Source organism: Sipha flava, unplaced genomic scaffold (assembly GCF_003268045.1).
Source record: "Sipha flava isolate LNK unplaced genomic scaffold, YSA_version1 174_pilon_pilon, whole genome shotgun sequence".
Classification (NCBI taxonomy): domain Eukaryota; kingdom Metazoa; phylum Arthropoda; class Insecta; order Hemiptera; family Aphididae; genus Sipha; species Sipha flava.
Window position 1 is genome coordinate 874,235 of NW_020272000.1, and position 22,560 is coordinate 896,794.

General features: G+C 28.8%; 3 protein-coding genes across 8 annotated transcripts in view; all 3 read left to right on the forward strand.

Moving 5' to 3' along the window:
- The first annotated feature begins 110 nt into the window (after window positions 1-110).
- On the forward strand, window positions 111-3,482 carry LOC112680130 (serine/threonine-protein phosphatase 2A activator-like). Of its 3 annotated transcripts, none has more exons than XM_025550134.1 (7): window positions 111-202; window positions 388-492; window positions 2,015-2,218; window positions 2,281-2,498; window positions 2,568-2,692; window positions 2,941-3,149; window positions 3,211-3,482. In XM_025550134.1, the coding sequence occupies exons 1-7, from the start codon at window positions 152-154 to the stop codon at window positions 3,385-3,387; spliced, it is 1,089 nt and encodes a 362-aa protein (XP_025405919.1). In that variant the 5' UTR covers window positions 111-151; the 3' UTR covers window positions 3,388-3,482. The 3 variants fall into 3 exon arrangements, with proteins under 3 accessions (XP_025405919.1, XP_025405920.1, XP_025405921.1); XM_025550135.1 differs by having other exon boundaries at window positions 143-234; XM_025550136.1 differs by lacking the exon at window positions 111-202 and adding an exon at window positions 255-347 and having other exon boundaries at window positions 419-492.
- Window positions 3,483-15,854: 12,372 nt separating this feature from the next.
- Window positions 15,855-20,934, forward strand: LOC112680195. 2 transcript variants are annotated; one of them, XM_025550224.1, is made up of 5 exons: window positions 15,855-15,963; window positions 16,494-17,409; window positions 18,505-18,649; window positions 19,864-20,149; window positions 20,234-20,934. In XM_025550224.1, exons 1-5 carry the CDS (start codon window positions 15,931-15,933, stop codon window positions 20,252-20,254), a joined length of 1,401 nt encoding a protein of 466 aa, XP_025406009.1. In that variant the 5' UTR covers window positions 15,855-15,930; the 3' UTR covers window positions 20,255-20,934. The 2 variants fall into 2 exon arrangements, with proteins under 2 accessions (XP_025406009.1, XP_025406010.1); XM_025550225.1 differs by having other exon boundaries at window positions 19,864-20,079.
- LOC112680194 (bestrophin-4) overlaps window positions 20,846-22,560 on the forward strand; it is a 41,231-nt gene continuing 39,516 nt past the window's right edge. For 2 of the 3 annotated variants that reach the window (XM_025550223.1, XM_025550222.1), the window contains exon 1: window positions 20,846-21,344. In XM_025550223.1, the coding sequence (XP_025406008.1) occupies window positions 21,274-21,344 (71 nt within the window). In that variant the 5' untranslated portion in view covers window positions 20,846-21,273. The remainder of the gene's footprint in view (window positions 21,345-22,560) is intronic. The other variant, XM_025550221.1, reaches the window with a different exon arrangement.

Here is a 22,560-nt window from a genome sequence, read left to right on the forward strand (position 1 = left end):
GTTTAATCGTATTTAATGTACGAACGTTTTCTTTACTATCGGCACGGGTTTGACCGATACTTCGTGGTTTTTCAATTTTGTAATTCTCACCTGCTGCTGCCGAAGTTTATTGATAACAACAACAAGAACGACGACGGCGATAGTATTGTAAATGATAACGTATCGCACGAGTAGGCGCACTAAGGGATTTGGGAACATCGTGGTCAGATTTGTTCTTCGTTTTTCCATTTTCGAGTACTTAGAATTATATTTATTCGAATTTACTTAACCCTTGTTTTTCCGATTGCCGCACACGTGACGGTCATTGTCGAATAGAAAATCACATACATTATCCATCTGTCTAGTGTGTACGCAACATAATATATAGTGTTTTTACACACATTTCAGGTATTGATTTTACACGTTTTCACGGTTAAAGGTGGAATGGAGTTCAAGACCAGAGTGAAAAATGAAAGTGACATTGAAGAGTGGGAAAAATCTGAAGCATACGATGTAAGCAAGTGAAAACTGAAGCAGTTAATTCATCTATTAATATATTCTAAGTTATTTCTATAATACTAATTATCACGTTTAATAATTGTTTAAGTAGTAGGTATGTTTTATGGAACATAAATTAGTCAGTGCCTTATTAGTAGGGCTCGGATTTTAAAGCATAATAAATAACAAAAAATTGTCTTAAAAAAGCAAAAATAAAGTAAATTTATCTTTAAAAAACGTAAAAAAGAGCATGACGAAAATTAACACAAATTAGTAATAAAACTGAATAAAAGAAATTAATTAAATTAAAAAAATAATTAACTACCATGTATTTTATGAGATTTTCAATTATAAAACTGTCTCCATTATCTGACAGAATGTTTTTATACAAAGAAAATAAATGCTTTACATCCACTGAAGTTATCGGTACATACTTCATGCAAGAGGTTTCATTTAAATCTAACCTATGGTAATTAATTTAGTTTGATTAAATGCCACTAGTATATTATTAATGTCTAGTAATTGTTTCCAGCCTTTGTTTTTCATAAGAACACGATTTAGTTTACCCGAAATTGCAGTTGCAATATCTTCATTAGCTTAATTTAACACATTTTTTGCGTCTAAGACAATATTTATATATTTTGTCAATGATCTAACTGTCTGCAGATCGATAATCTATACGTTTAATAAATTTAACAATGAAGCTGAAAACAATAATAATCCAGTACAACCATTTTGTCTGTATTCTGGGTTTTCACATTTGTTATTAATTAAATATTTTTATTTTTTTTTATTACTATAGTATAATAAATATACACATATGTATAAAAACTCCACAGCTGGAATAACTGAAAAAGCAAAAAAAGCATTTACACAAAAAAACGCCAAAATAAATTGATTTATTTAGAAACAGAAAGATGTGAAACAAATTTATATTTAAAAATTAGAGTTCTATCTCATATATAAAAAAAGAAGCATTTGCTTTAAAATCCGAGCCCTACTTATTAGTAAGTTTTTTTCTTGTGTTTTTTTATATTTCTGCCTACACCCTTTTTACATTTGATTACTTATAAATAATATTATTTTTATATGATACATTGAAAAGAATAAATCAAGATTAATGTTAACACAAATTTTGTAGTATTGCTAGTTCTAGTTAAGCAAAAGATACCGACCCTTCTGCAATTTTACAAGTAGTAACAGGGTTCTGATTTATTTATTCTTACAAAATTGAATAAAATCTACATAAATCAATATTTATGAGATACTTGGAATTAGTTATTTATTGTTTTTATTTATTTTGAGTAAAACAATTTACTTTTGATTACATTTTAACTATACACCTAACTACAGTTTAAAAATCATATCAAGTGTTAAATATTAGATTAATAATTTTTATTATGTCAGCACTCTGTAAAAGTGAAACTTTTAATTATTTATTTAAGTTTTTTTTTAAATTTAAGTATTTAATAAAAACAATATCTAATTTAAATAAATGTATATATAATGCTGTATAATGTTTATGCCTTATTTTTAGGATTACATTGGATTTATAACAGCCATGAATAAATCTGTGACTGCCATACCATTGAATAAAACTTTAATATTGTCAGATGAGATTAAAAAGTTCTTAAGAATTTTAAACATGATAGATGATTGGATTACAGAAGTTGAACCATTAAAAGAAAGCTGTAGATTTGGAAATAAAGCATTTTCTACATTTTACAATTTATTAAAAATGGTTTGATGATATATTTTGAAGTTTGTTCTTTGTTGTGAATTTATTTTGAATTTTAATTTTAGAGATTGTCAGATATACTGTCAAACGAAATTTTATTGGATGATCAACAATATGTTACAGAACTAACAGCATATATTGTTGATAGTTTTGGAAATCCAACTCGTATTGATTATGGCACAGGACATGAACTATCATTTTGCATGTTTTTGTGTGGCTTATATAAAATTAACATTTTAAAACAGAGTGATAGTAAAGCTACAGTAAATGTTTTATTTTCAAGGTTAGTTTATTGTATTCATATGTTTTTATTTTGTACATTAAATATTTGTTTACATTTTCACTTTAATAGATACTTGGAAATTGTTCGAAGACTTCAACTTAGATATCAAATGGAACCAGCTGGAAGTCATGGTGCTTGGAGTTTGGATGATTATCAGTTTGTACCTTTTATTTGGGGTAGTGCACAGTTAATTGGTAATATAATTGTTTGCATATTTAAAGTGTAGTTATCTTACAAGTGGACAATTTATAACCTTTAAAAACCACTTTAATTTTTATTTTTATAATAATAAAAAGTTTTGAAATCCTATAAAAAATATAGAACATAATAAAATTTTAATTTGTTTCCTAAAAGTTATATATTTCTTAAAATTTATTTGACATATTACTTGCTGTTGTGCTAATCATTTAATTCAAAATAATTTTTTTGATTTTTATTCTAGAAAACCCTGATCTTAATCCCAACTTGTTTGTTGATGAAAAAGTTGTACAATTGTTTAAATCAAAATATATGTTCTTGGGGTGTATTGATTTTATAATGCAAGTAAAAAAAGGAGTATTTCATGAACATTCCAACCAACTCTGGAATATTAGTGGTGTACAAAGTTGGAATAAAATTAATGAAGGTCTTATTAAGATGTATAAAAAAGAAGTAATATTATATTTTCTTATTGTTAAATTTGTTATTGAAATTGTTTCTACTATTATTTTAGGTTCTTGGAAAATTTCCAATCATACAACATGTACCATTTGGAAAAATTTTTCAATTCAAACAGTGTGATAAAAAGAAAACTTTTGCTACATCTTCAACAATCAAAGTTTCCTCCCAATCATTATTGGAGAAATTGAAGAAACCTGACACATTAGAGCCAAATATTATTAATAAGTAAATTATTGTCCCACCTTTTGTAACAATTTTCATGTATATTCTATGTTTATAATTTATTTATTTTTTTAATTAAAATATAAGTTATAATATAATTTATAACATACCTAGTACGAATTATGTTGAAAAATTAAACAATCACTCGTAAATTATTAATTTACATATTTATGATCTAGAAACAATACAAATATATTACTCAATTATAAATTATTAATAACGAAATAATCTAATATCATTATTATTTAAATTATTGGTGATCCTAATTGTTATGAAAGAAGTTGTTTTATTTTACTTACATATCAAAACACCCGAATGGTATTTAGGATTTGAGTGTTAATTCAGGTGTTTGGATTCCATAGGTGCATAGTAATCAATATTAAGTTGCATAGTATAATGTTCTTTAAATACTATCATAGATGTATAATCATAAGAATCAATTATTTGTACTTTTTATTCAAGTGGTTTGTAAATAGCTAGTTTTTATGAACATACATATGATTATGAAATGATTCAATTTAAAGAATTATATTTTACTATTGTTTAGGATTTCATTAATTATTATAGGTATGTTTTTAAAATGTATTAATGAATGTGATTAAGCAAAATTAGGCAGTGGTGACATTAGTTTGAACCTTGTTATGAGTTTATGACCTTTATGACAACAGTCCAGAATTACTACCATTTCATTTTACGCAAAAGACAATGGCAAATTAATGTAAATTAACTTTCTTAGTAAAATGAAACAGTACATAACTGTAAACTGCACTTCTGAACCTGAAACAAGTTACGGTCCTTTGTAAAAATATAAACAAAATAGTATTAAATTATAAATACTATTTTAACATAACAAATGGTTACTAAAATTATTTAAACAATGTATAAACAAATAAATTAGCACAATATATTACTTAAATAAGTAATTCAATAACTTATTAATATATATCTAAAAAAATTCAACAAAATGATTAGTTCGTCTAACTATTTTCTTCTTCTTCTTCTTGTGGGTTACAGCTTTCAAGACCATCCCTGCAAAGAAGTTTGCCGCCATCTTTTCCTATCCTCTGCAGCTTCTCTCCATTGTGTATTTGGTTCTACTGCTTTAACATCCTTTTTGATACGATCCTTCCATCGTAAACGCGGTCTTCCTAACGGTCTTTTTCCAGTTGGATTTTCTTTAATAACCGCCTTAATCAAAGAGCCCTCTTTCCTCCAGACACATCCAGCCCACATTAATCTTCTCCTATTAATTTCGGATATAATATCTGATTTTTGAAACAAGTTCTTCAGTTCATCATTGTGGCGTATCCTCCATTCTCCAGTGTCAGAATCAATATATGGTCCATAGATTCGTCTAACTGTTTTACAATTATAAATCCTTTAAATTAAAAATGTATGCATCAATTTGTACAAGGAAAAAGGAAACCAAATCAAACGAGCAAATCTGGATTTGTTGATGACTGTAGATGAAAAAAATAGATATTGGAGACAAGGACTTAGATTTAAAAATAGTTACACTAATCATTTTGTGTCAATATGTAGCTTTATTGAGTTGTAAGATTAAAATTGGTTTAAAAATTAAATAATTTAAAAATAAGAAATTATAGCTTACACAGGTGATATTAATCATTACAAAGAAATAATCAAAAAAGAGACAAATATTTTTTAAATGTTTGTGTTAATTAACACCAAATTAATATAATTTTAGTATTTTTGTTAAAAATAATATATTACGTAATTAAAAATGTCACTTCCCAACTATATGTAATAATAAGCAGTGTTGGGACTTATCTAGATAGATTTTTTGTCATCTTTTATTTTATCTAGATAAATAACGCTAAGTTATCTAATTACTTATCTAAGATAAAATTTTTACTTATCTAGATAATTGTCTGTATTCTTGCCAAGATAGAGTTATTTTTATTCTTGTACGGAGATGAATCCAACAAATCAAAGATCATCGAAATCGGTCCAGTCGTCCTTGAATTATAAATTCTGTAAATAACCTGAGTTTCTTTTATACATATAGATTTTGTATTCATAATCACAATTCGTGTATTATTAATAAGTAAATATTATTTCTTGATAGGTATGTCATTTTATTTGTATTTTCATGTCGGGAAAATATTTTTGGTATTTTTAAACTTAATTTCTTATTTTTCTATGGAAGTTCCAAATACAGTAGGTATTTGATTTTAGTATACACAAGTAACTAATACGCTGAATAGTTATTACTTCACTCTTGGAACCCGTAAAGCCGTAACTGATTATAAAATAATGAAAATTATCAAATTAATATTATATGGAAAACAATATTGTTAACTTAAAATATTTTTTTATGTATTCTGTATTCATCCTGATACGTACAGAGCATTTTCATTTTTTTTTTCTGTAACATTTTAGTGATTAACTATCATTAAATGTTGTACATTATTTATAAATACTGCTTAATGGTACACTACATTACTACAATAAACATTAAACACCTAGGTACCTATTGATAATAATGATTATAATCAAGGACGTATTTACGAGATTTGCCCATGGAGCCCGTTCCCCCTCCCCCCATTCACCGTATTTTATACTTTATTTATTATTGTAGGCCCTTTTTCACGCACAGGCACACGGTGAAATACTGGAATATCAATATATCATGATAATATGATACCATCGATTTAACGGATTACCATTGTATACACCCTGAATACACCTTAATATACACCCTGAAATAATTATAAAACCTGAAGAAGTAGTTGATGCATATGCTAATAAACACCCCAGACGTCTTCAGTAATTGTAATTACAAAATTTAAATTAATTAAGATTTTTGAAATAATATTTTATACATATTAATTTAGTTTTTAAGATAATGATTATTATCATAACCTATTCGATAAGTTATAGCTTTTGGCGGCAGAAGCTTTGTTTACGATAAATTTTAGCACTAAAGGTTCAAAATAAATGTTTTACTAATAGTTTTTCAATATGTTATCTACAAAACTTCTTTGTAGACAATGTTCTTCACTGATCTATTAGTAGGCGACAAAATCACTAAGCTACTGGGTGAGCTTAAGCGTGAGCAAGCTACGTAGAACTGCCCATGTGAAAAATAGTTTTCTCGAAAATCTATTCCTGCAAATTCAAGAGTCTGGCCTTGAGACTTGTTTATAGTCATTGCAAAACAGACTTTCAGGGGAAACTGTAATCGTTTAAATTCGAACGGATGATCATTCGGAATTAAAGGGATTCGTGGTACAAACACAGTTTCCCCTTTTGCACATCCTGTTAAAATTGTGGCTTCAACTATATTGCGATGTAAAGCTTTGACTTTAAGCCTGGTCCCATTGCACAGTTTAGGCGGTTTCAAATTTCGCAACAATATAATAGGTGTGCCCACACGCAGAATAAGCCTATGATATGGCATGCCTGGTGGTTTCAATGAATTTAAAAATTCAACCGGATAATTAGTTGCATCGTCCATGTTAACCACCATATCTATAGAAGTATATACTTTTTCTTCCCCTTCAAAAGACATCAGCAGTGTATCATTGATAGCCGCCGCTTGGTCATTTTTTTGGAGTGAGTACAGCACGTTCACACAACCATTCCATAGGCTTATCATGAATATGAGCAATATCTGGATAAATTGTTGATATTAAATCCTGAACCGTAGTTATAACTGTACACAAATTTTCTGGGATAGTTATCATTTTATCAAACGATGGATAATCACCATTGCCAATTTCAAGTAAAAGATCTGAAAATCCACCAGCAAACTTTTCCTCTCCCAAGTGTACCCTCATATTTTTTGACAGTTTGAGTATATTAATCTTAGGCCATAAAGTAGGTCTTTTAAGACATGACTAGACTTCATCAGTTCTGGTTCCTTTTGGTACTACTGGTAGAGTCTGCCTAAAGTCTCCAGCCAGTAAAACCGTTACACCACCCATTAACCTTTTATTTTCCCTTATATCCTTTAGAGATCTATTTAAAGCCTCAACACCACCCTTATGCGCCATTGTAATTTCGTCCCACACTATTAATTTTGTATCTTTTAAAACTTCCGCAAAATTACTTTGTTTTGATATATTACAAAAAGGAGTGGCCGAAGTTGTTAGATTGAGTGGTAATTTGAAGGTAGCATGGGCCGTTCGACCACCCTCGAGCAGTGTTGCTGCGATTCCAGAAGATGCTACAGCTAAGGCAATGTCGCGAGTACTTCTAACTTTCGCTAAAATCAAATTGATTAAGAAAGTTTTTCCAGTTCCACCTGGAGCATCTAAAAAGTATATTCGACCCTCATTATTATTAACACTTGTAATAATTTGATTGTAAGCAAACTTTTGTTCGTCATTCAGAGATTCTTCATTGTTTCTTACGACGTCTTCTAAGGCTACTAAGTCATAACTTGTTTTCTTGAGATACTCTCTATTATCAAATTGTTCAGATTTGCTTGGCTGAGGTAAGCCAAATTCTTTAAGTGGCTAACCACCTAATGCTAACACGGAATCTTCTATTACCGATAAGCATTTGTTCAACGCTACGTCCGCTAAGTGTTCTGCATCCTCGGAATCCTGTCGTTCTAATCGTTTTTTAAAATCTTCAGATAGGTATTCTTTGAATTTGTCCCAAAGATATAAGGGATCTGTTACTTGGCAGAACACTAATATAATCGTAAATAGATCCCGTATCATATGCGGAGATAGGCAAAGTGCTGCCTCTTCTAGTGCTGTGTACAAATGTTCATCATCTTCAAGTAACCCTAGAGCCTTACACGTGGATTTAAAAGTGGGATATACTTGACCATTTACAGTTTTCAACGCTTCAAACGAAATCGGGCCCCGGATTTCATGGAGAAGCATACGAAGGTGATAACATTCTGTATTGTTTGGATGAACCGTATAAACTCTACCCAGAGCGTGCTCTCTTTTGATATCTGGCCAGCCAACAACGTTTACTCCTCTCTTCCTTCTTTGGAACTTTTTTTTGTCCCAAACGTAATATGCAGGAACTTCTGGGTAAAGCAAATTTTTCGCAAAGTCATCCACTTTACACAAATCAAAAAATGAGAGAAGTGTAGTTGTAGGAGGACTATTCACACTGTCATGTAGGTTTTTTTCATTAAAGTAAACCCTTTGTCCATTTTCTAAATGGACAGCAAGGTGAACAACGGTAGGGAAACGCTCATGAATTGGAAATTCAAGGATTCGCCACACGGCTTCTGATGAACTTATATATCATCCACTTTCGTAAGTTTTTATTTCGTCTTTCTCATTTTCTAAGGCAAATGAAGCCTGATCCGAGCCCTTATTTACGTATTTGCACACATATTTTATGGAATTCACCGAACTGCAATATTCCACATTGACGTGAGCGTTACATGTTCTTAACAGTACTGGATTATAAGGAACTATCCAACGATTATCTATATCTACGCCTTTGATATTGACGGAAAATCCACCGTCATCGGTTGAACGTCTTTTGTACTTCGGATAACCGTCATCACCAGTTTGAGTTTCCTTAATGAGATTCTTGGGGTAATGTTTACTGCACGCGTTATCTTTCATACATGGTGAATTTCGATTAAAACAGCCACAAGGGCCATGAATCATATTACATTTAACGATTTCGTGAAGCTGAGGGTCACGTATGGGATCGAGTATTTCAGCACAAATAACATTGTCGATTTGATCCGGAGTAATGTGATGCTGAAGCCATAAAAGAATATGAATATGTGATAGACCTCTCTTTTGCCATTCTGTTGAATACATATAGCATCTCACTTCTCCGAATATTTTACCTTTTGTCAATAAGTTCATGGTCTTTTTGACTTTTAACCGAAACACTCTTGCAATTATATCATGTCGATCATATGATCTTTGACCGGGAAGTAAGAGCTCTTTTATCTCGTCCCTGCGAGGATTACATGTAAAAGTAATAAAAAGGTCAGGACGACCGTAATGTCTAACGTAGGTCATAGCATCTTATGTTCTTTCATACATATACCTTGGCCCACCAGTAAAAGTTGACGGGAGTATAACCATTTGGCCTAACTGATTAGCTTCTATGTCTCGTCGTCCAATCGCATCTTTTAAATGAATGTAACTATCTGCACGCAATTTGGCTCGGTTGTTTTTGATGTAATTTAGTCTTTCAGTTTCAATTTTGGCGTATTCATCTACCAATTATTGACTGAAAAGAGAACGATAATTAACTAAATAGTTGTCTTCCCCTTCTCTGAACATTATTCTATATGAGTAAAAACTTGATGCAGAGACCGTTTTTTTAAGCGGTAACTTGGTTTTTGGATCGCGTTGTGGTATATTGATTGCATACCCATCATCCCTCCAACAAAACATTAAAGGATACTGCAGTGCGTCGTATGGTCGATGTATCTTACTGATACGGTGAAGTGAGTTACTTCGGTTTTCGAGGATGATGTCTCTTCGATCAAACTGCTGATCTACTGATACTAAAGCAACTTCATTTGCTGTTGGTGCATTATACCTGCCTCTATGTTCTTCTGGTGGTTTTTTATCTGCATGTATTACAACTTGAAATGACTCTGAAGAAGGTATTTTATCGATGGCACTTTTCAGATATTTTATATATGGGTTCACTTGATGTAGCATATCCTGCAGTTGTTTGATTAAATTGGGTTTTAAATTAGGATATTTAGAACACCGAATATTTACTTCTCGTTCGTCTTCACCGACAAAATAGATTTGAAGGTACTGTGCGCCCTGTCCGGGTTCAGGTAATATACTTCCAATTAAATGGTAGACCTGTCCTTTAACTTTAAAAGTCGGTAAGAAACCGTCTGCTGTTACCTATTTACCACCAAATGACGTCATCTGAAAACAGGCGTTATATTTTCGAATATTGTTCATGAATTGTACATGATCTGGGTGCAGAGCGTTAACCAAACTGTAGAGAGGTTCAGGTAGTTGTTTTAACCTCTCAAGTTGTACTTTTCCGGCGCTACAACACATACCAAGTGTTTCATCTTTCCACTTCAAAGCGTTGCACCACTGACACTTATAGGTCATAGAACCCAAAGCTACACAGGTGTCAGTTCTATATGCAATATCTGGATCATATGCCATACCTGAATGCACCTTGCTTTTCCATAGACGCATAGTAGTATTTTCCTTATACCTAGATTCAGTTTGATTCTGTCTATATTTTTTTTGTGCTTTTTTTATTTGTTTTTTTCTTGTGTAATTAGTAAATCTAGCCCTTCGTTTTCGACAGGACGAAATAGATTGATCTGTTTCACTTGATTGGGATAGTGAAATGTTTGCAGAAATGTTACTGTGTACTGAAGATGCAATAGGTGAATGTTCGCGTTCATCGACCAGTTTCTCTATACGACTCTGAGTATTGTTTTCTGTCGCAGTAAGAAGATAAGCATCAAAATGTCCATTGGGCAAATCTTATCCAAATCGCAAAAGCTTTACTGGACAATCATTAGATCCGGACTCCGTGTATAAGATACCATTTCGATAAACTTTAAAATTAAATGGAAATATACATCCCGCTGCTATAAACTCACAAAGCCCACCATAAGTTTCATTTTTTATCATATCAGCATAATATTCATTGGCCATTGAGTAATTATCACCATTTCTACTGTGGGACATAAATGAAAACTTGGTCCAGTCATTCACCACATGTCCAACAATTAGTGATCGCACCTCCATCGCATTGTCTTGTGTTCCATGTATTAAAAAAGAAAGAGCTCGGAATAAACAGGTACCATCGCCAACAATGGGGACAACAGTATGTTGTTCAAGTTCTCCATTAACTAAAAGACTTTCTTTAGCCATTTCTTAGGTAATTAAATTAAACAACGTTAAATTAATCCTCCTAACAACAAAAACCGAACACGGAAAAATCTAAAAAACTAATCCGGCAGTAAGCTGTTTTATATTACACTTGTATACCGAAACCGTTTACTGGTCCTTTATCGAACGCTGGGCTATCGCTACGACAACGACAACGACAAAGCGGCCAAGTACATATAATTTACAGCACGTGGGCATACATTTTATATAAGCAAACGTTTTCGTCACGCGCAGCCATAAATATAATATGTAGGATAATCACAATAAACGACAACGGTGCTACCGCGGCTCTATCCGCCAACAACGCGTTAACGCCGACTTAGGACCTTTAGGTTAGGTTAGTTAGGTTTAATAATACAAATTACATGTAAAAATTTTCTTTTACCAATTTCAACCCTTTAAATTCAAAATTTCGAAAAATCCTTTCTGAGCGCACGTCTACATCATAATAGCTATCTGTATGCCAAATTTCAGCCAGATCCGTCCAATGGTTTGAGCTGTGCGTTGATAGCAGTCAATCAGCTTACTGTTTTATATATACAGATTACAAATTATATTTTATTATATATTGTTAATCGATTACGATTAGAAATGTACTTAGAGATAAACTGGTCAAAATTAAAAATTAAACAATACTACATTTCCTATAGACGTCTAAGCCGGGAAATATGGACGTTTTGAAAACATTTTTCCGGGACACGAAGTCTAAAACCGGTGACAATCACGGTTTTTCGAGACGTATGGCAACACTAAAGTAACTACAATAAGCACAAAAAAAACATTATTTGAAAATTATACAAATCTTAGATAATGGTAATCTTAGCATTCAATAAAAATGTTAAGTCTCAACCATAATTGTTTTTGGAGTAATAAAAAAAAAAAAAATGATAAGCCGTACCTAAATGTTTTTTTTTTTATTAATATATGTCAGATTTTCTCTATTATTTGCAATTGGTCGAGAATTTCAAAAAATAACACTAGAAACACTTACTAATTTCTTACAACACTTAACATTTAGGTAGTATTACATAAAGTGTATGTATTGTACTACATGTATAATAATTATAATAATTATAATAATTGTTTCATAATTTTAGTTCCTGATTTCAATATTCCACTTAGACTGTTACGATAATTAACTATACCAGCTATGCTAATATAAATAATTTAACTAATTGACATTTTTTAAACCATTCAGAATTTTAAAATGAGCCATCTTTAACGATGAGATTCGTGAAAATGCCACTTAAATTTTTATGCAGATTTCCAGTTCCGCCTCTGAAAATTAGCTCTATTAATATTTTATCGAAATACTTACTGCCTTTACTCAGAGATTATTTTATAATAATATATTTTTTTCTTTTTCTTTTTCAGCAAGTAAAATTTAATAAAAATACATTTTTAAATTGTTAAATTTGTCTTACAAACCGTTGTTCTTTTTATTAGGATTTAATCTTTCAAATGTACTAAATTACATTCTTTATGATATCGAATTGACATAAACCGTAAGTATAAAGTTTGAGAGACATATTAGTAGAGTACTTAACTGCTCTCATTGCCCATCATTTTAAAATAAAGTAGTACATTTCCACAGTTATTTTTTTATAAATTCAGTATATATCTAATTAAAATCAATATGGCTTAACTCAAGGGCGGATAAAGCCGCCGGGACATCGGGATTTTCCCGATGGGCTGTTGCTTATATTGACGAAAATGGTCCGATGAAAAATATTACTACTAATACTATTATGTATGTACATATATACAAATAAAAGTAAATAAATATAATACTGATAATATATATTTAAATCTAACTTAAATCTATAAATATCATAGTAAATTCCTTTAAAACGAAGAAGAAAAAAAAGTATTTATAGTAGAATTACATAATTTTAAATGTAAATTTTTTTTTTTATTATTTTAATTGAATGATCAAAAATTAAAAATTAAATTTTATTCAAAATTTTGAGTGCAATTTTTTTTTTTTTTTTTAATGCATATTTTGACATATTAGTGTATATACTTGTGCACGTTAAAGATCTTTTATCACATATTTGATTGGTTTTTAATGCATATAATTCTGTGTGATAATAACTGATTGCTCAAATTTAAATTATCATATATAATCACTAATAAAACCCCACGGCAAAGTTGAATACTGATATATCATGTTTTTCCACAATAATGAGTAATACTATTGTTTAAATTAATCTGTTGTTATTTTATTTTTATTATCAAAATTGTACTTTTTATTATTATATCATGTCACAACTTTGTATTATAAACTTACACTAAATTGCACTTGAGCCTACAAAGGCGTTTATAACAATAAATAAATAAATAATTATACGCGAACCATGTAAATAGTATAATATTGCTAAAATGTTGTATAACCAGGTATGCTTCAAAATGAATTAAAAATAAAAGGAGGTGCTGAAAATAAAAGAAATAAAAATCGAAGAGTTGTTAGAAGAGAGCAAAACATGTGTAAAATTGGAAAGTATAATATATATATTATAATTTTAAATATCATATTATTTAAGCACGTCGAAAAAAAAAAGGTTGCGATTGTCGATTCGGTTCTTTCAAAGTTGAGGTAATTATTTAGTTGGAACTTGGATATAATCATGTGGGCCGCTGTATTCTATTTTTCCCGGGCCGGTCAGATTATGCCTATCCGCCCCTGGCTTAACTATAAACTAAGATAACAGATTAAAAAATGATAAATATATATAACCGTATAAATTAGAATAGTCACGTAGGTATTTTTTGGTGGATTTATCACAATTATAAGAAATATTGTTTTGACTTGATTGGTCCACTAAATAGATAATTATGACTAATGTAAGGAATTTCTTAGAAAAAATTATTATTTTACAATTGCCATAACTTAAAATAAAGAAAAAATATAAGAATAAAATATCAATAAAATATTATTGGCATTTAGTGAAGATATGTCTTTAAATTTAATACCAATGTTTAAACTTGTATCAGTAAGAAAATAGTTTTAAGAAAAATTCAGTAAACAGTAGATTAACATATCCTATACATATACATATATATTTAATGTCGATAAATTTGAATAGATCACATTATATACATTATGTACTAAATACACTACTATATTATATTTTATCTTAGTTATAATTATTGAATTATAACGTAGTAGAAAAAACGTTCTCATATGAAAACTACGAGTCATTAAATACAAAAATATAGATACATGTTATAATTATTTTTTTTTTAATATAAAATGAATTGTTAAAATTCAAGATACCGATAAATTACACTTCAATTCAAACATGCGCAACACGAAATATTTGTTTGTAATTTAATACTGTGCATATGCAATTATTTTAATAATTAAACCTGAATAATGTGAATTTAAGTAGGTAGGTACTTGGTAAAAAATGTTTCAAATCAACAATAGAATTAATCGTTTTAGTTTAAAATCATTTACATTTTATTGTAAATGAATCACGAAGTTTTTTTCTAACCTGTTTTTTGGTATTATTTGGTGTGACATAAAATTACCTTGGATCAATGTTTTTTTAATAAAATAATAAAACTTAATTTGTGCAATATTTGAGTTGTCTAACAATGATTAATATTTTGTGAAAATTTAAATGTGCTTATGTTTTTTATTTATTTTTATTGAAACTTTGTGTGAAAAATTAATTTCTACAATTATTAATAGTACAAAAAATTGCTTACAAGAATAAAAATACAAGATCACATTAAATCTGTATGGTTAAATATATATTTAATATGGTATTCTTCTGTTGGCTCAAGAATATATTCATTGTATTGATAGGGATGTTGATGGAGTCTTAACGAGAAAAGAGGCGATCACGATGTGCTGACAGATTAGAACATATGAAAAGTAAACGACTAATATCACAAATCATTGGGTCAGTATGAAGTGTGCAGAGAGGAAAATCGTTAAGTGACATTTTAAAGAAATGAGAAGGGAGTGGTGTATGGCCAAATCGGAGACGAGAGGACGATTTAATGCTTTTTATAAAAAGATTGAGGTTGTAAAACCAGGGTAGTATTGGGATGGCTGTAGATGTGTTTTTATTTAAAAAATCAAAATTATCATCTAAGAAATAATATTTTATTTTTGATTACAGTAAAAGGACCTTTTTTAATCTCAGTTTTTAATAAAATAATAATGATAAAAAGTAAATTGCTTTATTATCTAGTTATATTTTATTCAAAACCATTAAATTAAATTAAAATAAATAATCTAAAACAATATATATGTACATGGTGATATATTATACATAATAAAGTGGTACATAAGCAACTAGTTTATTAATAAAGAATAACTGAAGTAAAAGTTCGCCCGTCAAATGTTTAAATAAAACTTCAAAGTTCTATAATAAATAGTTAACTTTAAGTATTTAATGAGTATGAACAAACAATGAAACTACGTATTAAACTCATATTCTAAAAACAATTAATTATAACGACACTTCAAATGTGTTAAGACAAAAAAAAGTGTGCATACACATTTAAACGAATAGTTGGTCGATGGATTGTCGTCTTGGTGACGTTTTATAAACAAAGTCATTATACCGGTGAAAACTCATGAAAATATAGTGAAAACAATATTTTCTCAAGATCAATAAATGATGTGAAGTTCATGTGAAAAACAAATCAAAAATGCTTAGAAGTGTTTGTGTCACTGTCAGAGTCGAATGTTCGTATATGAAGCATCTTTCTTGAAATATGTAAGTTATAGTTATCATAATAGATAAATAATAAAATTATTGTTATCACTAACAACAATAACTAAGTAGATATTATTTTCATACGTATTATTATTATATATCTCCACGAAGCTGTATTAAGTCTTGTATCTATGTTTTTATGAATAATTTCAATCTATAAAATTATAACTCGATAGTTATTTATTGTTATCGATCAATTTTTGATTATAAAATAAAAAAAATTACTATACAAAAATAAAAGGATTAATTTAAAGATTATTAATTAAACTTGAACAATGTAGAGATGAGAGTGTAGATTAAAAGTAGTTGAGACTATTTTGTGGAAAATGGGGAAATCTTAAAAATCTTTTAAAAGGAATATAATAATTATATATTATGTATATACAGCAAGTATAATTTTTAGGATTATTATATTTAACATATCTAATCAACTCAAACATTTTAATGATGAAAAAAATATTTTTATTGGGTTTATATGTATATTATATTCTTATATTGTACACTCAATACTATAATAATGAAACTTTTAGGTAAATTTTGGATTTATTAACATGTCTAAAGACGTAGATCATAAAAAATGTCCTGGTAGTCAACAGTCTAAGAGTTTAACAATCAACCGCGCAAACAATCAAGATGACAAAAAAACATTGGCAAAAAAAGGATGCTTTCAAAAAGATTCTAGTTTTAATAAAACTGAAAAGGATAATAATTGCAACGCAGAAGTTATTTCTCGTTCTATTAATAAGTTGTTAAAGAATGAAAAAAAATCTAGACCTACGGCAAACCCGACCAAAGTGTGTTTAAAACCAGAAGTTGTACAAGAATCTAAAGAACAATTTGCCCAAAGAATAAGACAAGCATGGATCGACCGAGAGCAATCAAAATCGTGTATAAATATTTATTTGGCTAGGAATGTTATTGAGGACCCATTGATGGAAGCTACAGATGAAGTACAAGAATCAACAGTTGAAGAACAGGAGATAGATTCTTGCCGAACTGCGTTAGAAGTACAACTTCAGAATCATGTAGAGGAAAGTGAAAACTTACCGGATGATTCTAGTGAAGAAGAAAAACCACTTTCGGCCGCTGCAAGGAGAGTTAGGTTTTATAAGACTGCAAAACAACAAAATGATAGACAAACATTAACCAGAGCAATGTCAGCACCATCGACTAGGCAACAAAGTGTAAATCCTACCCAAGAATATTATTCGACAAATTCTCGGAGAAAATCCCAAGAAATACATAAATTTCCGACTAGGAAATTAAAGTCTTGTAGGAGTAAAGCTTTCCATAAAAGCATCAATGGTGATAGTCGATTACCTAATGGGCCCAAATTTGGCAAAAAAAATCAAAATATAGAAGTGGTCACAATGATGTCACTTTTAAGCCCAGTTGGAAGTGATGTAGAGGAATCGTCTACTCCCGATGATGTATCCACGAAAACTGGTAATTTGATAATTTTACGTAAATCTTAATTAAATAAAAATGTATTTCGTTAATAGGTTTTATATAATATGAATTTTTCAAATATTATACAGGTATAAACATAGAAAAATAGTGTACATTTTTATACTTTGTAATAATATATTATTTGTCATGTTCATATTATTATTTCACATAAAAATAAATACGTAGGTATTAAATTTTCATTGTAATTCTATAAATATTATATACAAATTAATTTTGAATTCAATATATTAATTTTAATATACTTACTACTGGTACTCTTTATAAAAAAAAAACACTAAAATATAAAAGGCAGTTTAAAAGTTTTAATTTATTTGCTATGTAATATATAACAATACTCAGTATAATAATCCTAATGAATGCTGTTAGACAGAGAAATATGTGATTGCTAATAATTTTTATGTACGAAGAATGAATAGTTATTTTTGTACAAAGTACTTTTTTTACTACAAAAGTAAGGGTTGATACTATCAAAATTCTAGAGTTTTATTTTAATACTGGAATTATTCATTTAAATGATTCTTTTCAAAATAATATTTTTTTATTTAATTAAGTTTTAAATTTTTTTTATCATCCACCTATAACTTTTGAATAATGTTAATCAAGAAAACTATTTTTAAAGTATTGGTGTGCATTTTTAAATTTTTGCGTAATTATAAAATATTTATTATTTAAAATTAGGTATTTAAATATTATATACTAATATTATATATTATAAACTCAATATTCTTGATTTGAACAAACGTCAAAAATACAATATATATATATATAATGTTAAATAAACGTAGAGACGAATAGTGAACCAATAATATTATGTTTCAGTCTAATTGTGCTTACTTGTTCTTATGTTATCTTCTGCAAAATCAAAGTAAACTTTTCATGCTCATTTTTACACATTATGTTAGAACTTTTAAATTAATTAGTAGATTTAAAATAATTTTTTTTATGAATCTAATTAAATTAATTGGCAAATTTATTAATAATTAATAAATTACATTGTAAATAGTCAAATTAATTCCATTGAATAAATAATTAGTTTAATTGATTTATAATTTTTATTCCATTATTTTACAGTGACATTTCCTCAATTTAATAATAGTATGCGTTATCATCATCAAAAATCATTTGATAGCGCAATGCAATCAATGGGAAAACCAAAAGTTCTCAATAATCGTGTTGGAAAATCATTAATTAAATCAAGAACATTAGAATTATCGAGGTATGAAAGTATATTAATTGCTTACTATTAGTTTTGAATTTTAAATTTTAAATGTTATTATTTTATGAAGTATATCTATATATTTATCATTTTGTAAATAGGTATAACAATTAAGTTGAACTGAAGTATATATTTTCATATTTTAAGAGAACTTAAAAAAATTCCCAAGTGTAAGATATTTTTGTTTGACAATACCATAATACAGAACTTTAGTACATTTAATTGAATTTAATAATCATTAAAATTGCATAGTAATATATCATAGTCATCATTTGAGCTTGTTTTTCTAAGTCATGCTTTGTATTGGCATAATCTATTTGCCGTAACTATAATCATAAAAATATTTATGGGATTGAATCAATTGAAAATATTTTTTTGTATTGGTTATACTGGTTTTTCGATAAATAGGCAACTTAATATACAAAAAAATGTGATGTTTTATTTTACAATGCCTCTTTATCATTTTTAATATTTATTGGTGAATATTGCAATTACATTTTATCCCGCGTCACATACTATGAACAATTACATACATATAAGTACAACGAACTATATAAATATGTATATATTTTATAAATAGCTCTTATAAATTCTATTAAGTTTAGTATTATATATATATATATATACAACAGATAATAAAATATACATTGTATTCGTAATATTTTTTAATGATATATACATCATGTCATAAAATAATATTGTCAATGACATACCTGCATGTTTAACTTTTAGTAATATTATATTACACATTTTGGATGATATTATTATTGAGAATAACATATGAACTCTAAAATATATTTATTTTCAACAGTTAAAACCGTATGTATTTCTTAAACGACATGACCTACATCATAACACTGTATGGTCTGCATATTATTATACATTTCGATTTATTGAAAATTATTCAAGTTTCTGTAATCATTTTTACTGCACGTTAACACGACATCCTACATTTATCGATGTACCTAAAATACTGAACGGAGGGGGAGGAATGCTCAAACGTGATGGCAAAATTACATATATTACTTATAACATGCGAATATCTTCCCTGTTTTACTTAGCCGATATTCCGGTAGTCTTTCGGTAATACTCGATTGATATTAAAGTTGCCATTGAATGGCAAAACATGAAAATTGATTCAACTGTGTAGGTTTATTGTTCGTGTCAGTAACTATACGAAGTATATATTTTATATTATATAATCATTCTTACAGGGATGAAGAAGACGATGACGGAGAAGTGGTAAAAGAAGAAAAAATTCCTGAAAGTGACAACGAAAAACGAGAAGATGAAATTGCAGAAATCGCCGTTCGTTATGATGTAGTTGATGGGCAACCGACGCTTAAATCGGACAAAGAAAAAGAATGTTGGGCTCTTTTCAAAAAAATGACGGCCAAAGGAGTGTCTGTCACTTTTGATACCGTATTGAGGTTCGAAAATATTAATAAAAATACAAATACTTTAAAGAAGCACTCTTATCACCTTTATTTTGTAGTCACGGTATTTTTGACAACTGTATCTATTACGATATGATTTCTTGAACCGGAATCTAATTAACAAAATACGTTGTCTGATTATTTTCAGAGGAATGTTAACACCGACTGAATACAGACTACGGAAAAATGAACTTCTTTTATTCGGGTAGACATAACTACAATAATATATTACGCCATCGTAGTTATGGACCATGATGTTCCTACTAGCTTCGATACCAGCTTACGTCGTATAGGATTTACCATAACAATATATAGTTTAGGGTCTATTGTTAGAATGGAAAAAAAAAATGAAAAAAATATCGCCACGAATGTTTTTATAATAATGGGAGTCGTTGCATTGCCAGACGTTCTAATAAGTAGGCCCTAATATGAACTGTTTGATCGTCGTCAGAGGAGACAAAGGCGGGGGAAAAAATATCATAACATATAATATAAAGAGTTACCCGCTGATCAAACTTAAGCACCGAAGACACTTACACTCCATTATGAACATGCCTACATATTATTACTCGCGTTGTACACCTCTATATGCATGTGTACGAATATACATATATACATTGGTAGCGCTCGCTGCACGTCATGTACTACACATACCGGCGGTACGCAGTGGTTTTCAATAAAAGTGATCGGAGCAATGGAAGGGAGCGGTGAAAATATACGTCTGATGGTCTTGCCGTAGAACGACACCAACAGAATAGTGGCAGAACCGTACGGGACGCCGAACAACCTGATTGGCGAGTTCGTTTTTCATGTGTAGAGAAAAATAAAGTTATACATATTTTTTTGTTTAATGCTGTTGTGGTGTTGTTCATTCGTCGACCAAATCCGATAAATACAAAACATATAAGTACACACACACACACGTACGCACGCACATACCTTTTACACTAGAACATTTATTTATTTAATGTTGTTTTGTGTACACGATCGAATGACGTGCTCGATCCTTTTTTCAACTTGCATATGATTTTCTAATGGTAATTCGCATTGCTTTATACGCGTAGTTCTTATAACAAAAGTGCAATCATAATCATTAAATAATGTGATTAAAAAAATATATTGTACCATGTGATAAGTGTTCGGTATGTGACGATACGGTATACGTGAGCATTTTTCCGCTTTAAAATTATGACCGTTTCATACTCGCGTCTCGTAGCCAATGGAAGTAGTTTCGGATGTTTTGGCAGTATACTTTGCAAGTGAGTAATTAGTTTTTTTTTTTTGTTGATCTGCTGAATAAAACTGACTTCATATCAGACGTTAAAAATATAATTCAAATTCGAGACACGTATTTATTTATTGCTTAATAGATAACCGTGCTTCTGCAAAATTTGAATTGTATTTAAAGAAATACAGCAATATAAAATGGGATACTTTTGTCCACGTAAACAGATATTTTGGCTATTAATTTTGATTTGATAAAAGTTAAAAATATATATATATATATATATGTATATATTGTAACTTTGTATTACTACGTCGTTATAATAAAACTGTATAAATATTATAACATTGTATATTGGAGGTTTATTCACGATTTAATTTTTTTTTACCAAAAATAATTTGAATGAAGCTTAAACAACCATATTTATTTATTTATTTAGGTCTAATTTTGTTCTAAAATTATAAATGTATATATGGTGTACTATACATGTTACTATTTTATATATGTATACTACGAGTATATATGATAATACATTCAACATAGGTAACTACGAGATAATATATAACTAAGAAAAATAATACAATTAATAAAAACCATGAATTTGTTTATTAGTTGTTTTAATCGTCATACATATCAGTAATACTTTTTTTAATTAAAAATGAAATTTTTAATCACCAACAAGTCAATAATATTTTACTTAATACCTCATACCTTATTTATTCGTTACATAAAATGTCTTGTTTGTTATATAAATGATTATAAAATACATATATTTTTCTGTTTCTTATAAAATACATAAATAAAACTAATATCAAATAACCATAATTAATTTCATCATTAAAAAGGTTTTTGGTGTAAAAACAAAATACAATATTTCCGAATTTTTTAGATATAGAAAAAAACTCGTCAAATCTTTTAACTTTTGAATGCTTAGTTATACGGCTTCATATTTGGAATTCATTATTTGACAAATACTTTATTGTACACTTAAATGTATTATTAATATATTCGCGGAATATTTATGAACTATGATGTCGAAACTGGTTTAATTTTCACGTGCTTAAGGCGATGATTTTGCGAATCGATCAAAATCGTAATAGGTTACGTAAGTCTTGTTCTTAGGAAATAGAGTAATTAAATAAAATTAATTTCAGTTAAATTTTGAGGTCATAATTTAAAAGACTGGTGAATTTTATTTAAAATTAATCAGTATTTAAATATGGTGTGGACATTGCTTCATTAAGTTTTAA

What these genes read in the sequence shown, in the direction of transcription:
- LOC112680130 (XM_025550134.1), top strand. Translation starts at nt 152, where the DNA reads ATGATAACGTATCGCACGAGTAGGCGCACTAAGGGATTTGGGAACATC. An exon ending in AGGGATTTGGGAACATCGTG is followed by an intron (nt 203 to 387) that starts GTCAGATTTGTT and finishes CACACATTTCAG; the next exon opens with GTATTGATTTTACACGTTTT. An exon ending in TTAAGATGTATAAAAAAGAA is followed by an intron (nt 3,150 to 3,210) that starts GTAATATTATAT and finishes CTATTATTTTAG; the next exon opens with GTTCTTGGAAAATTTCCAAT.
- LOC112680195 (XM_025550224.1), top strand. Translation starts at nt 15,931, where the DNA reads ATGTTCGTATATGAAGCATCTTTCTTGAAATAT. An exon ending in TGATGTATCCACGAAAACTG is followed by an intron (nt 17,410 to 18,504) that starts GTAATTTGATAA and finishes ATTATTTTACAG; the next exon opens with TGACATTTCCTCAATTTAAT. An exon ending in AGAACATTAGAATTATCGAG is followed by an intron (nt 18,650 to 19,863) that starts GTATGAAAGTAT and finishes TCATTCTTACAG; the next exon opens with GGATGAAGAAGACGATGACG.